Source organism: Phyllopteryx taeniolatus, chromosome 23, assembly GCF_024500385.1.
Source record: "Phyllopteryx taeniolatus isolate TA_2022b chromosome 23, UOR_Ptae_1.2, whole genome shotgun sequence".
NCBI lineage: Eukaryota > Metazoa > Chordata > Actinopteri > Syngnathiformes > Syngnathidae > Phyllopteryx > Phyllopteryx taeniolatus.
The window spans coordinates 4,167,117-4,182,759 of NC_084524.1; the positions used below are offsets into that span (position 1 = coordinate 4,167,117).

Genomic DNA, 15,643 nt, shown 5'->3' on the forward strand with positions numbered 1-15,643 from the left:
TAGTGATTAGTTCGTGAATAGATCAATAACAAATACTTGCATCGATGTTTTAATAATTTACATTTTTATATAGCAGCAATTCGGCCTACCTGCATTGCCTTGCGTTGTGTTTTTGAGTGGTTAAATATACTACCCTTAATCTCGGTCCACAAACGCCCCAGTGTAACGTGCTGACGTCACTTCCAATCGTACGTCGTCCAATCCGGTTGCCGCCGCCGGTGCCATGTTGTGATCGTCCAGGAAATCGATTGTGGCCGAAGTTCACTAAGCAAAGTGGATCCAAAAGCAAAATTTGACAGCGACCATGGAGGTAAGCGGGAGTGTGACGCCATTTTACGTAAAACAAACAAACAAAAAACAAAACAGGTTTGTCGTCATACGTGATGACTGGCAACGATTAGGAATACAATAATATTGGTTGTCACACAAGATTTTTAATCCACATCCTCGCTCGGGTTTGACGCTTGACAGCTAACGTTGTTTCAAGATTTCGGTACGCACGATTAACGCGGTGTCGTGAGTGAAGACAGACCGTTGTTTGTGTTGAGGGTGAACTAAGCTGATTTTATTTTGAAACAAACATGGCTGCATGTCCGCTGTGGTGTTTGGCTCCTCCTCCTCCTCCTCCCCATCGGTAGCTCGGGTTCCATTGAGCAGCCTGGGCCGGCCCAGACGTCGGGGGTTTGCGTCGGACGCGACGGTCACGCACGGAGTCGTTTTCACCGGGGGACGTGTTCGGAGCCTGGCCGGCGTGTGCTCGCTGACAGTTGCCGGAGAGAAGCGTTTGTTTCGGGGGGGGGAGGACAGACGAGCAGACGAGAGGCAGCACCGCAGCCTTGCGTCAAATCCGGCTACGAGCTAAACGTTCATACGACGTGGGGAGAAGCACGTTATTAGGGCGTTATTATTTTGGGCGTCCACATGTTGGCATCTGACTGTTGTCATTATTGAGCCGTTTGTATTTTTGGGGGGGGGGTTGGGGGAGGCGTGATGGACCTGAATTTTTACTCCCATCTTACCGGCGAGAGCGGACAGCACGACGGCGATCCAGAGTTCTTGGACCCGCAGTCCTTCAACGGATTTGATACTGACAACAAGGTGACCCCCGTGTGCTTTGCGAGGGGTGGGTGGGTGGGTGCTGAAGGCATTTGTAATCCGTGCCAAAACTGAGGGTGGAAGCCGATTTCGTATATTTCCCTCTTTTAACGCAATCCTCCATGTTTCAGTTCCCCGGAGGCAATGACAACTACCTGACAATTTCCGGGTCGGGCCATCCCTTCTTGGCTCCGTCAGAGGTAAGTCCACCTTCTGTTCCGGACTGTCTCACTGTTACTACCGGCGCGTCTCTCTTTCCGCCCCTTCCAGACCTTCCACACTCCCAGTCTGGGCGATGAGGAGTTCGAGATCCCTCCCATCTCGCTGGACCCGGATTCGTCGCTCACCGTTTCCGACGTGGTGTCCCATTTCGGGGAGCTGTCAGACGCCAGTGCCTCCGACGGCGGGGCGGTCCCCGGGAGCGCCGTGGTGGAGGGCGACGACCCCTCCTTCGCCTCCACTTTTGTCCACCCCCCTTCGCAGGGTCTGGAGCACCTGAGTCTGGGAGTCATCAACCAGTCCGGAGGCGCCCTGCTGGGCTCGTCCCTGGGAATGGTGAGGACGTTCCCGTCGGCGTTCCGGCCGGACGCACGCAAACGCGCTCCTCTCCTTGCCGTGTGCGCAGGATTTGGGCCATCCCGTCGGCTCGCAGTTTAGCGGCTCATCTCCGGTCACCATCGACGTCCCGCTGGGAGACATGAGCCAGGGCCTGCTGGGTTCCGGCCAGCTGACCACCATCGACCAGTCCGAGCTCAGCGCTCAGCTGGGTCTCGGCTTGGGGGCCGGAAATATCCTGCAGCGCCCGCGGTCGCCGGAGCACCCGCTGTCGGCGACGGCGTCGCCCACAAGCTCGCTGCAGGATGATGACATGGATGACTTCCGCAGGGTGAGATTCCCGGGCGTCTTCCTTCGGGAGTTGACCGCTTCTCTTTTGGGGTGGAAAAAGTGCTGACAACATTTCAGAAAAGCAAATTTCCACGGGAAGTCAAACTGGGGAATTTGGGAAATATTCCAAGAGGGCAGGACGAACGGAAAGGAACGGTGTCGCAATCAAGCCTAAATATGAGACATTTTGTTTTCATGAGCAGACACGCGTGCACAATAATACAATGAAAATGCGTGACGGGCCAACGTGTATTTCAAAGTAGAATTTTGACGATTACTCAACCCCTCGGCAACCCATTCGACAAAAAATTAACAACAGTCAGCTGACTAGCTACTGTATAAATACATTTGCATGTGATATTTGCAATTTGACCAGGAACACCATACGTCACAGGTGTCCAACTCCAGGCCCGGGGGCCAGATCCGGCCCGCCGCATCAGTTCAACTTCCACGATTGTTGCTAAAATCTGTTCCAAATTGTTGTATAATAATAAATAGTAATGAACTATTGTAAGCATGTTTTGCCTCCAAACCCCTTTTACAGTTCCTTGAACAGTAGTGGAACAAACCATTATCCTTGACTTCTGATTTCAAAACTAGTTACCCATCAATTTGTTGTCTATGTGTAATAATACGATTGATATGGTTTTACAATCATAACAGCCCTCTGAGGGAAAACCGTATCTACAATTTGGCCAGTGACAAAAATGAGTTTGACACCCCTGCCATACATCAACTTTGTGAAATATATTACCCCATAATGTCGTAAAACCTTCATTCTTCTTTCTCAACTCTACTTCTCGTGTGACGCGGCACGCTGCTTCTGTCCCCGCCATCCAGAGCATCCTGGTGGACTCTCCGATCTCTCAGAGCTTCTGTCCCGGCGTCATCTCCCTGGACCCCGCCGTGGCCGAGGCGCCGCCGGCCGGCCCCGCCTCGGGCGCCTCGGCGGCCGCCGGCCGCAAGGGAGGGGGCGGCAGGGGGCGCAAGGCGGGGAAGAAGAAGGAAGACCCCAACGAGCCGCAGATGCCCGTGCGGGCGTACGCGCTCTTCTTCAGGGATACTCAGGCAGCCATCAAAGGACAAAACCCCAAAGCCACCATTGGAGAAGTGTCAAAGATCGTGGCGTCCATGTGGGACAGCCTCGGGAAGGAGCAGAAACAGGTCACGTGGAGTCAAAACGCGGCATTCCCGTTTTGTTTATGCCGAAAGGCTCCAAGCTTCTTTTAGCGGTTTGCGTTTAGTCGTTGATTTCAGAGGTGACAAATGGTTCTCTCTCTTTTTTTTTTTTCCCCCCCTCTTACAGGTTTACAAGAGGAAAAATGAACTCGCCAAGAAGGATTACATGAGAGCACTTGCAGAGTACAGGGCCTCGCTCAATTGTCAGGTGTGACACCGATGATATTTTGCTCACGAGAGCGGCGGACACGTTTTACTGTCCGAGCCTCCTCTCTTCAGGTCCCCATCGAAGTGTTGGATTCGGCGCCGTCGCCGCCCCCGCCGGCCCCTCCAGCTGCCAGCGTGGCGCCCACCGTGTCGCGCCCCACCAGGGCCCAGCAGTACAACCCGGAAGAGAACACTATCACCAACATCTGTACCTCCAACATCATCTTGGACCTGCCTCAGGTGACCACACGCTCCCGCACGGGCGCCATCAGACCGCAACCGGCGCCCGATACCAACCCGCCCCCCGTCGCCAAGATCATCATCAAGCAGACGCAACTGCCCTCCGGCGCCGTGTCGGTCACGGCGATGCCCGCCTCGTCGCCGCGACAGCCGCCGCCGCTGCAGCAAATGCAGAGCACGCCGCCGCCGCCCAGGCTGCAGCAGATGGTGCACGCCCAAGCTCCGCCGCCCCTGCAGGCCAAGCCTCGGGGAGGCGGCGCGGCGGCTTCCGCGGCTCCGCCCCCGCTACAGATCAACGTGGTACCGTCGGTGCGTCAGGCGGATCCCGGCGCGCCGGTCATCGTGACGTCGGCCTGCGAAACGTCGGATACGGCAAAGGCGGAGGGACAGTCGGCCGCCACCGCGGTGGCCAGAGGGGAGGAAGTGATGGAGGCTGAGGAAGGGGTAAGTGCAGCTGATTTTGTAGTTTGACCCCCGAAGGGCGCTACTGACAGTGTTAACCAGGCCTAAGCAATCCATTCGCGCACGGCTATCCATGATGTTGACAATGTCTACTTGTGTGTCAGATGGAGGTTGAGGTGAAAGTGGCCCCCAGGCTTGGCATCACGCCCGCCGCCAGTCTGAACATTTGCGTGCGCACCGGTTGCACCAACCCGGCAGTGGACAGCAAAGACTGGGACAAAGAGTACTGCAGCAACGAGTGTGTCGCTACACACTGCAGGTGACTGGTCCTTTCAATTTATTTATTTATTTTTCTTTAACAGCAGTTTTGGTATGAATTCGAACGTGTGTTTTTTTTTTTTTTGCTCTTTTACAGGGACGTGTTCACGGCCTGGTGCGCCATCCGAGGGCAGAGCTCCACCACGGTCACCTAGCGGAGGGACCCTTGTGACCCATCCATCCATTTAATTTTTATTTTTTGAAAGCACTTACCCGGTTCAAAGTCACGGGGACGCTGGAGTCCATCTCAGCTGACAGTGGGTGAAAGGTGGACGACACCTTTGGGTGGTCAGTCACAGGGCACATAGAGACATACAACCATTTATACCTGGAGTACCACTGCGCGATCAGTGACCCCCCCCCTCACATGACCAAGGACCAGTGAGTGAGTGAGTGAGTGAGTGAGTGTAGGCCAGAAGAGGCTCAGGTATTGGCACACATTTTTGATCCTATTTGGGTCAAGACTGCTTCCAGGTGTTGCTTTATTTGCGAAGATTTCACTGTGTTTGTGTTACCTTGAGGATTGAGGTGTGTACGTGTGTGTGTGTGTGTGAGTGTGTGAGAGTGAAATGTGAAAACTGTGCTCTGTAAACATTTGGACAGCAGCTTCCTTGTTTGTTTGGAACAAAGGTGGAGGAAAAGGCACCTCACTCCACCACACTCGTTTGTTTCTGTCTGGGTCGATGGATCAAGTTTGTTGGTAGTGTTCGCGAGAAGGGAGCTTCTGATTTGAGGGGGAAAACCCTCGTTTTAGTTTGGGGTCGCAAGAGAGGGTCGAAGGTTTTTAGCGATGTGGTCGCCACATGTACAAGCCACATTTCAGGATCAAGAAACACTGAGAATTGGTGCTAAGATTCAAGAAACAAACAAACAAACAAAAAAAAAATAATTTGTCCTCTCGCTTGGATTGTTGTTATGAACTGTGATGCAAATTTCGTGTCGTGTGGAACATCTGAGGTGAACGTGTCAAGAGTGAAAAAGACATCAATCCTGTTGACTGAAAAGGAATTTATGAGCTTTTTTTTAAATGAATATGAAATATGGATTGCTCGTGTGCAGAGGAATTCAGCACGAAAGGGGAGCTGGTAATAAAACATTTATGTTTTAATATAGTTGGTTTGTGTGTTAATGTCTTGGGCCTCACAAACCACGTTTGAGGATTTAGTGTTAGTATAATCTTTTTTTGTTTTTAATTACAGTACGCTTCAATAAGTAAATTTTAATCTTAATTGGGAAAAAACCCTCAATTTAGAAAATAACTCAACAGACAAACATACGATATAGTCATTAATACATGTAAAAAAAAAAAAAAGAGCCAGGGGGATTTAAAATAAAATAAAAACTAATGAAGGAATTAAAGCAACAGTTTTAAGTGTTTTTTCTTTTGTTTTTAGAGTTAAATATGGTACTCGTGTTGTCTGGTTTCATTCTCAAAATTTAACAAAAGGTTATGAATGACCATTTGGTTTTATGGTTATGCATTTTTGCAAGAATTGAATTTATAACACAGACTAGTTTTGTTCCTGTCATTATTGGGGAGAATTTTTCCAATGAAAAGGGAAATCACAGTCAATATTCTCAATAATATACCGTGATATGCCAGAAAGGGCGTACCAGTGTTTCAGGGGACATTTCACAAAACGAGCAAGCAACACAAATGTTTTAAACTTTAGAAGGTCATTTTTGTCAGGGCATGTTTGTTTTAATTTTTTATTCTCACTTTTTTTTATCTTTGTTTTTATTGCAACATTTGATTTCCAATCCGTGACGCCGTTTTACTTCCGTGTCCACTTCCCGTTTTTTTTGTCGCGAGGTTTGCGGCGGGTCACGACCCTTGATGACGCGAGCAGGCGGGAAAAACACCGTGGCGGGAAAATAGCAATGGCGTAGTCAACACGCGACCGACAGGGGGCGCTGTCGGGAGACGCAAAATACGAAAACAATCACGGCACGACCAGAAAAGTAAAAAAAAAAAGCAAGAACTGATCTTTTAAGGCTAGAAACGACATGTTTTTGGTTGTTTGTTTGTTTTTAGATACTCCAAACACTTAAAAGCGAGAGGGAGTAGCAACATCTTTTTTCCCTCAATCTTTATTTAACAGTATATCGAACACAATATGATAATATACCTGTCACAAGATGGGTAAATATAGCATAAACAACACATAAACCAATAAAAAGATTTACAAAAAGAAGCAGGCCAGGGGTCACGAATACAAATTACATTACATTTAAAAACACCGTAATGGGAACGGTTTTGACACTTTTCTTGCTTTTAGCAGCAGATATTGTTTGTTTTTATTAGTAAATAAAGTGCGTTACCTTTAGCAATTGTACAAAAGATAGTATTCGTATTATTTTATTATAACACAGAACACAAAGTTACAGATATTATCCAAGATTGTAGTTGCATCTTTTTTTTTTTTTTTTTTGCGTGGACGACGGCCCATCATCATCATCATCATCGTCGTCGTCATCTTCCTTCATCATCATCCTCATCTTCACCATCCGGCCTGCTGAGCTGGAGTGTGCAGCAGCACCAGACACACCATGGCGGCGAACCTGGACAAGGAAGCGTACTACCGGCGGATTAAGAGACTGTACGGCAACTGGAAGGTAAAATGTCAGCGGCGCTCGCAGCTCCAAATCCGACCCGACGTGGAGGGGGAAAAAAAAAAAAAAAAACACCTTTTAGCTAACTAGCCCGCTAGCTAGCTAGCTAGCGCAGCACCGCGCTAACGCACTTGCTGTTCACCAAACCAAACCTTCCTTGGGGCGGAAATTGTACCCAAGCGCGGCGAAATTCCTGACAGCCCGCTGCGAGGACATTTGGGCCGCCACCAGCGGCCAGTTCCGCTGTATGCTAATGCTAGCAGGCTAGTTAATGGGGTGAGAGAAGGCAAGAGCAGCACAACTTTTTGTTCTCTGGTGCCACTCATGCTCCAGAAGCCCGTGACGGAGAAGGCAAATTGACTTCAAACAGTTGCTTGGTTTGGGTGGATTTTTGTTGTTGTTTGATGCTCATTTATTGATTGGTCTAAAACTCCCAAAATCTCTTATCATCTAATCTTGACACACACACGTGCAAGGCAAATGGAATCACTGAGAACTAGAGTGGGATAATTCGACTTTCCAAATGAGCAACATTGAGTAGCAAAATTGAGTGACAAGATTTCCCAAAAATGAAAGTCTTGTCTGGTTTTTTTTTTTTTTTTTTTTATGGCTGAAAAGTTGCCTTTTCGGGGAATGTTGTTGTGTGATATTGGTAATAGAAAATCTGGTGTATAATGACTTCCAATTACAGTCACACAGAAGAACTTTGATTATTCCTCAACATATCTCCTTGACCGTTTTGTTTTGTCTGCTACTCTGGTAACCCGTTGAACAAACGTCAGGGAAAAGATATCCGCCGATAAGTTCGCACGAGCTGAAATTCCCGCGGAGGGGTTCAAGTGGTGGAACTTTCTGAAGAAGTCCACTGAAATGGAACAATATTAGTGAGAAGAACAGCAGAATAGGTCATGTACACTAAAATCGAGGTTGCCTGAAAAGAAAGACACACATTTGGATGAGGGAAAAAAAAAAAAGTGTAGTGCGATCGTGGTGTAATTCCAAACATCTGTCATATCAATATTTCATGAAAGCTCAATTTCATTTGACCAAAATGGAGTGAGCCCACTATAGTTCTCCGTGGCTCACTTCCATAGACTCGTCATGAAATGATCCGATGAAAAACGATGCATTCTATATCTTGTTTTTTTCTTCCCAGAAAGGAGAGGATGAGTTTGGTAAAGCCGACGCCATCGTGGTGTCTGTCGGAGTGGACGAGGAAATTGTCTACGCCAAATCCACAGCCATACAGGTGAGAGCATGTCGTTGATGAATCGCCGAGTACATAACGAGGCCTCGTGTTCAGACTCCTATTCGGTCTTCAGACTTGGCTGTTCGGTTACGAGGTGACAGACACCATCATGGTCTTTTGCGAAACCAAGATCCTCTTCCTCGCCAGCAAGAAGAAGGTGGACTTCCTCAAGCAGGTGGCCATAACCAAGGGCAACGAAAACGCCAACGGCGTCCCGCCCATCACGCTTCTTACCAGGGAAAAGGTGACATCGGCCGACGTGTCACCATTAGAATTCTCGCAGAAAGAAAAAAAAGGTGACGGCGGTCGACGCCACGTGTCTTTTCAGAATGAGAGCAACAAGCCAAACTTCGACAAGATGATCGAGGCGATCCGAGGCAGCCGTGAAGGGAAGACGGTGGGCGTGTTCAGCAAGGACAAATTTCCCGGCGAGTACATGAAGAGCTGGAACGACACGCTCGCGGCCGAGGGGCTGGCGAAGGCAAGGGGAGCGCCGCGGCTGCCGATCGTCCGGCCAAACGAGTGCGATGTCACGTCCTCTTTTCCCGCAGGTGGACATCAGCGCCGTGGTGGCGTACACGATGGCGGTGAAGGAGGACGGCGAGCTCGGCCTGATGAAGAAAGCGGCGGCCATCACCAGCGAGGTGTTCTCCAAGTTTTTTAAGGAGCGAGTCATGGAGATCGTCGACGCGGATGAGGTAACGACGCCTGAATTGGGGGGAAAACCGCGTTGTGCCCGCTCACGGGTGTTTTCCCACCAACAGAAAGTGCGCCACAGCAAACTGGCCGAGTCCGTGGAGAAGGCCATCGAGGAGAAGAAATACTTGGGCGGTGTGGACCCGTCCACCGTGGAGATGTGTTACCCTCCCATCATCCAGAGCGGCGGGAACTACAGCCTCAAGTTCAGCGTCGTCAGGTAGATCGTTACCTCAGCCAAGGTCACTGGTTTGTGTGCAACTCTTCTCCTTCTAAACACTTTATATATATTTGTTTAAATATACAGTCATAAACAAAATTGACCAACCTCGGTTCTTTAACATTGTGGTCGGGAAAAGGTCTGACACTGCTCGCCTGTGTGTAAAACCCGCTGGGGGAAAAAAAAACCCAACAAAATCCAACTGAACATGTCTTCTTTCTGCCAGTGACAAGAACCATATGCACTTTGGCGCCATCACATGTGCCATGGGCATCCGCTACAAGTCGTACTGCTCCAACCTGGTGCGGACACTCATGGTGGACCCCCCGCAGGAGATGCAGGACAACTACAACTTTCTGCTGCAGGTGGAGGAGGAGCTGCTCAAGGAGCTGAAGCACGGTGCGTTCGGGAGCTCGGCGAGAGGGCGGCGCGTGACGGACAGCGTGGATATGACGTGCGTGCTGTTTTAAAAAAAAAATTAAAATTCCCCTCCTCCCCCAGGTGTGAAAATCTGCGACGCCTACAACACTGTTCTGGAGTACGTAAAGAAGGAGAAAATGGACCTTGTCGCCAAGCTGACCAAAAACCTCGGGTAGGTTGATTCATGTGAATAAACATGTATACTGTAACGCGATCGTCTCACATGTGGATTGTTTCCAGGTTTGCCATGGGGATCGAGTTCAGAGAAGGCTCCTTGGTGCTCAACGTCAAGAATCAGTACAAACTGAAGAAAGGTGGCTGTATCGTGTTAAATTATGATGATAGTGTCAAAAGTGTTTTTTTTAATTTTATTTTATTTTTTCAATCCCCCCCCCCCAACACGTGTATGTGTGTGTGTCTGGCAGGTATGGTGATGAGTGTCAGTTTAGGCTTAGCCGACCTCACGAATAAAGACGGCAAAAAAGAAGAGCAGAAGAAGTATGCCTTGTTTGTTGGTGACACGGTGCAGATCAATGAGGTGAGTTGACCTGACGCACACACGAGTGCAAGCTGTCTGGTGTGTATAATTGTGTGTGTGTGTGTGTGACAGGGGGAGGCGGCCACAGTACTCACGCCGGTCAAGAAGAAGATCAAAAACGTCGGGATCTTCCTCAAGGTAAGCGCTCCGACATTTGCGACTTGAACGCCGGACGCACGGTCCTGGCCGTCTTTTGAACACGCGACCTCCCTCAGAACGACGACGAGGAAGACGAGGAGGAGGATGGCGACGATGCGGAGGAATTGCTGGGGAAAGGCGCTCGCAGTGCGGCGCTGCTCGCCGACAGAACCCGGGTGAGTCGGCGCGCCGGTGTGTTGCCTCGACGTGCACGTGAGACCTGCTGACTAAGCGTGTGCGTGTTTTTGGTCTCTACTAGCTACTCGGGAAGGTAAGTAGTCAATCAAATCGCTCGCTGATGAAAGCAAGTGGCATTTTTGTATTTTTGAATATTTTTTTTTTTGTATGCCTTTCGAGTCATGATCTGATGGTGTGCAGCATTTAAATCACCGCATGCGTGTTGGTGTGTCTGTGTTGACTGTGTTGCCACACCCATGACGTTTGCGCGCGTGTCGTCTACTTAGAATGAGATGACGGCCGAGGAGAAGCGGCGCGCCCACCAGAAGGAGCTCGCCAACAGTTTAAACGAGGAGGCCAAGCGGCGGCTGACTGAGCAGAAAGGCGAGCAGCAGATCCAGAAGTAAGCGTCGGCTTCAGATCGAAACCCGCGACCGCTTCGGAACCGGACTCCACTTTTGACCTCTTTCTCTTTAGGGCGAGAAAATCCAACGTGTCCTACAAGAATGTTTCTCAGATGCCCAGAGAGAAGGACATCCGAGAAATGAAGATCTTCATCGACAAGAAATACGAGACTGTCGTCATGCCCATCTTTGGCATCGCCACCCCGTTTCACATCGCCACCATTAAGGTACGCTATAGCGGGCTCCTTTCCCCACCTCTGATGAGTTTGACTGCACCTGACCTCTGTGTTTGTGTCTAGAACATCAGCATGTCTGTGGAAGGAGATTACACGTACTTGAGGATCAACTTCTACGTTCCTGGCAGCTCCTTAGGCCGACAGGAAGGGAACATCTTCCCCAATCCAGACGCCACTTTTGTTAAGGAAATGTACGTATCGGACCGCATCAGGTCGGGTGGGGCTGGTGGTCTTTTTGCGGTCGCACTGTATCACAGCTTTTTAAATCATACACGTCTTAATTCCATTTTGCGGGTGTTTCGTTATATTGCGGTGATACTTTTTCCACACAGACCATTCCTATATATATATATATATATATAAAATAAAATAGATATACTGTAAGCACGATAACTTGTTCGGCTGTCAGCTAACGCTACCTTCTTGCACTGTCAGCACATACCGCGCGTCCAACCTGAAGGCACCCGGCGATACCTCGGTGCCGTCCACCAACCTGCAGAACGCCTTCCGCATTATCAAGGAGGTCCAGAAGCGCTACAAGACGCGGGAAGCCGAGGAGAAGGAGAAGGAGGGGATCGTCAAGCAGGACTCGCTGGTCGTCAACCTAAACCGCAGCAACCCCAAACTCAAAGACCTCTACATCCGGCCTAACATCGCCCAGAAGAGGATGCAGGGCTCGCTGGAGGCGCATACCAACGGTAAGGTCGGAGGCCTCGTGTTCGTCCACATCTGCTTCTGCGTTTCACCGCCACTCGTCTCCCGGGGCAGGTTTCCGTTTCACATCTGTCCGCGGCGATAAAGTGGACATCCTTTACAACAACATCAAACACGCCATCTTCCAGCCGTGTGACGGCGAGATGATCATTGTCCTGCACTTCCACCTCAAGGTGCTGCCAGACGCTCGAGGAGAACGCGGCCACGTTCTTCCCGAGTCAGGCTGAAGAATTTCCGCTTTGCTCTCCTGTAGAACGCCATCATGTTCGGCAAGCGCCGCCACACGGACGTGCAATTTTACACGGAGGTGGGCGAGATCACCACGGACCTGGGCAAGCACCAGCACATGCACGACCGCGACGACCTCTACGCCGAGCAGATGGAGCGCGAGATGCGGCACAAGCTCAAATCGGCCTTCAAGAACTTCATCGAGAAGGTCGAGACACTTACCCGAGAAGAGCTGGAGTTTGAGGTTCCTTTCAGGGACCTTGGGTGAGTCCCGTGGGCTGCCGTAACAACTAAGGTACCAGAGGGGCGGGAAGGTAAACCGGGGAGGTTTTATAATATTCCTCATTTTCCACGGCAATTGAGTGCAAAAAAAAGTTTTTGTCATTGTGTTTGCTAGCCCGTGAGCTAACAAGCTAGCGAGTTTAGGAGCTAAACAGCTCGCGCCACCACGGCGATGTGGTTTAAAAAGTCGGGGCTTTGCTCATGGTTGTTGTGTGTTAGTCCCCGATGAACACATGGGAAAGTTAACTGTTTATTATTTTCACTAGCCTGCGCGCTAAAGAGATAAACAGCTCGCTCTACCACGGCAAAGTTAGAAAATAATAAATAATTGAACATAATAGGGGTGGGTGTTATTTTTCATGACTTCAGAGGCATCAAAAACAGCAATATTATTGTTTATCCTGATAGTCTTTGGGAAAATATATGGTCCTAAAAAAAATTTGTCTTGACAGGCCTAAACCGTAGTAACATGCTCACTGACGGGGGAATATGTTTGCAGCTTCCAGGGCGCCCCCTACAGGAGCACCTGCCTGCTGCAACCTACCTCAAGTTCACTTGTCAACGTTACGGAATGGGTGAGGGCACACGCACACCTGTTTTTAGCCCCGCACAAAAGGCCCACACGATCCGTTGTAATATGAATAACGCAATAATAAACGCACGCAGCCGCCGTTCGTGGTGACTCTGGACGAGGTGGAGCTGGTCCACTTTGAGCGTGTGCAGTTCCACCTGAAGAACTTTGATGTGGTCATCGTCTACAAGGACTACAACAAGAAGGTGACCATGATCAACGCCGTGCCTGTCAACTCCCTGGACCCCATCAAGGAGTGGCTCAAGTAAGCTCGCTGTTGCCCAAAAAAAGTCAACGGCATCCCGCGCTCTGTTTTAACCGTCGTTCTTCCCCTCGTGTGCAGTTCGTGCGACATCAAGTACACGGAAGGGGTCCAGTCCCTCAACTGGACCAAGATTATGAAGACCATCGTCGACGACCCCGAGGGCTTCTTCGAGCAAGGAGGCTGGTCCTTCCTGGACCCGGAGAGCGAGGTCTTTACGGCGCCCGGAGCGACTATTCGCAGCCGCGCGTGCCGCCGTCGGCTCTATTTGTGTTGTTTGTCCACCAGGGGAGCGGTGGCGAAGAAGACTCCGAGTCCGAGATGGAGGACGAGACGTTTAACCCCTCTGCGGACGAGACGGAAGTTGAAGAGGAAGACAGCGATGAAGACTACAGCTCCGAGACGGAGGATTCCAGTAGGTTTGCGTCTCTCTCCAACGCCAGCTGATGTGAGACTTGCGTCTTTAGCAATAAAGCCGCGCGCTGTCGCCCGCAGACTACAGCGCATCACTGGGCAGCGAGGAGGAGAGCGGCAAGGACTGGGACGAGCTGGAGGAAGAGGCCCGGAAAGGTGGGTGCCGACCAATAATCTCGTAAGCGCGAAACGCACAAAACTGCAAAACCGGTCCAAGCGCGTCCTCCCGGTTCGGATAAATGGCGAAGCGGGGCCGTGACTACCAAAGATGCTCATCTTGAATGTTTGAGACGTCATTCGTCGTGTTGCCATATCTCATTATTTGTACAAGTAAATGATATACATGTACTGTATTTAACTTTTGTCACAAGACACCGGCCATAAATAAAACAACTTTTAGCAAGTTCGGCTTCAAACAATCATGCCATCAACCCCCGTTGTGTTGCACGCTAGCGTAGCATACACGGGAAGTCAGCTCACCTGTTTTCCAGGTTTGGTCACGTGACGTTCCGGTTCTGTCGCGGTTTGTGAGCAGAGTTGAATTTAACCCTGTGGCCTCAATGCTGGCAAATGACCGCCACCTTGCTTCCTGTTTTGAACAATTTTTAGCTGTGTTAATGCATTTTCTAACTTCAGCTCTTCAAGTATATTAGTAATATACTGTTCACATGAAATAGTACCTTTTGGCTCCTTTGGAGCCACTTTAATTTATTTCACGTTTAGAGTTACAATTTGGGTGAAATGGGTTTCAATCTAGAAAAGAATATTTTTTAGTTTTCCACAATGGAGCAGTTTCATGTCATATTGTTAGTATTCCGAAAGGCGCTTAAAGAGGGAGTTTTAAAACTGCTGGCAAGAGTTTAATGTAGCCTCACTTCGCTATGTTCGCAAATGTCTCATTTTGATCATGAGTCTGCTTTCATTTACTGTTGAAAGGCTGAAATCGGGATTTGGACAATTTTCGGTGGAGCAATGGCTGTGAATGATTAATTATCAAAGTAGTTGTCAATTAATTAGATGATCAATAAGCTATTGATGAATTGCGACACCTCTACGACGGCGCAAGGGTGCGCTATGAGAGTGCACGGGGCCAATGATTGATACTTTGTTCTTCCTCGGTCGCGGTGGTTTCATTAAAAAAAAAAAAAAGTGTACGAGGCCAAAAATGTTTCCGGGAAAAATAGAAGCTGAAGAGTAAATGAAACGTGAGGCAAAGTCTGCTGTCATTGTTGCCGTACGCAGCCGACAAGGAGAGTCACTACGAGGATGAGGACACGTCCAACAAGAAGAGAAAGAACCCCTCGTCAACGCTGCCGCCGATCAAGAAGAAGAGGCGGTCATAAACGTCCGTCTCGCACCGAGCAGCCCCGCCCCACCCCGCCCTCTCGCGCCCCGACTGGCTCACACGATCTGCGTGTAGACGTAGAGGCCGCCACGTCACGTTGTCACGGTGACGTACCAGCAAACTTCATTTTCTCTTCATTCCTCATTCGTCTGCATTGTGTGTGTGTGTGTGTGTGTGTGCGCTTGTGTGCGAAATGCGTTTTTATCGCAAAGGTTTCTGTTGGCTCCTAAAGAAACGCTTCACACGCCGCCTGACAACTGTTTTATGAGGAGTCCCTCCCTCGTGTTGCAGTCGAGGACGTTCAACAACTTTTGTTGGGCGGTGGGTGTTTTTTGTTTTTAATGAGTTTTGTGAAACACACAGACACACACACACACACACGGTCTGCCTCCTTTGTCTTTTCCGAGTAGATGTTTGTTGTACTTAATTCTAAAAGTCATTTTTTTTGTTTTTGTAATAAAATAAAAAGGAAGAAACTTTCTTCTGAGTGGACTTCTTCCCGCCTTACAGTGTCAACCAAAGAGAGCTAAGAGTTTGTTTGTTTGTTTTCCCAGCAAAAACAAGCGTTTTCCATCTTCCTCACATTTTGCAGTGACTGTCGTCTTGGACTTTGCCATCATTTCAGCATTTTAGTGATAAAGCATCGTTTCGTCAAGGTTGTTGCTCGTCACGGTGCATCCAGGCCAGAATAATCACGTTGTCCGCAATCCAGCTAAGGTATATCTCGAAGAATATGGCCCCTCGTGATGAACTCCTAAATGAATGCGTCACGCAACAGAAGCCCAGGAAGGAGGAGCCAGATGGGCTGTC

The 15,643-nt window shown here is 49.4% G+C and overlaps 2 protein-coding genes across 4 annotated transcripts; both read left to right on the plus strand.

Annotated features, from left to right (window-relative positions):
* Nucleotides 1-182: 182 nt before the first annotated feature.
* On the plus strand, nucleotides 183-5,438 carry tox4b (TOX high mobility group box family member 4 b). 2 transcript variants are annotated; one of them, XM_061763351.1, is made up of 9 exons: nucleotides 183-310; nucleotides 1,227-1,295; nucleotides 1,366-1,650; nucleotides 1,721-1,981; nucleotides 2,821-3,144; nucleotides 3,287-3,367; nucleotides 3,439-4,050; nucleotides 4,173-4,327; nucleotides 4,424-5,438. In XM_061763351.1, exons 1-9 carry the CDS (start codon nucleotides 305-307, stop codon nucleotides 4,479-4,481), a joined length of 1,851 nt encoding a protein of 616 aa, XP_061619335.1. In that variant the 5' UTR covers nucleotides 183-304; the 3' UTR covers nucleotides 4,482-5,438. The 2 variants fall into 2 exon arrangements, with proteins under 2 accessions (XP_061619335.1, XP_061619334.1); XM_061763350.1 differs by lacking the exon at nucleotides 183-310 and adding an exon at nucleotides 319-1,098.
* A 1,346-nt stretch (nucleotides 5,439-6,784) lies between these two features.
* Nucleotides 6,785-15,313, plus strand: supt16h (SPT16 homolog, facilitates chromatin remodeling subunit). Of its 2 annotated transcripts, XM_061763342.1 has the most exons (24): nucleotides 6,786-6,942; nucleotides 8,096-8,188; nucleotides 8,262-8,432; nucleotides 8,517-8,669; nucleotides 8,740-8,886; nucleotides 8,953-9,104; nucleotides 9,331-9,503; nucleotides 9,606-9,696; nucleotides 9,765-9,838; nucleotides 9,950-10,062; nucleotides 10,135-10,200; nucleotides 10,278-10,376; nucleotides 10,665-10,780; nucleotides 10,855-11,008; nucleotides 11,081-11,208; nucleotides 11,453-11,715; nucleotides 11,786-11,904; nucleotides 11,985-12,223; nucleotides 12,741-12,816; nucleotides 12,908-13,077; nucleotides 13,156-13,285; nucleotides 13,363-13,489; nucleotides 13,570-13,644; nucleotides 14,731-14,964. In XM_061763342.1, exons 1-24 carry the CDS (start codon nucleotides 6,877-6,879, stop codon nucleotides 14,829-14,831), a joined length of 3,096 nt encoding a protein of 1,031 aa, XP_061619326.1. In that variant the 5' UTR covers nucleotides 6,786-6,876; the 3' UTR covers nucleotides 14,832-14,964. The 2 variants fall into 2 exon arrangements, with proteins under 2 accessions (XP_061619325.1, XP_061619326.1); XM_061763341.1 differs by having other exon boundaries at nucleotides 6,785-6,942; nucleotides 13,156-13,489; nucleotides 14,731-15,313.
* Nucleotides 15,314-15,643: the final 330 nt, after the last annotated feature.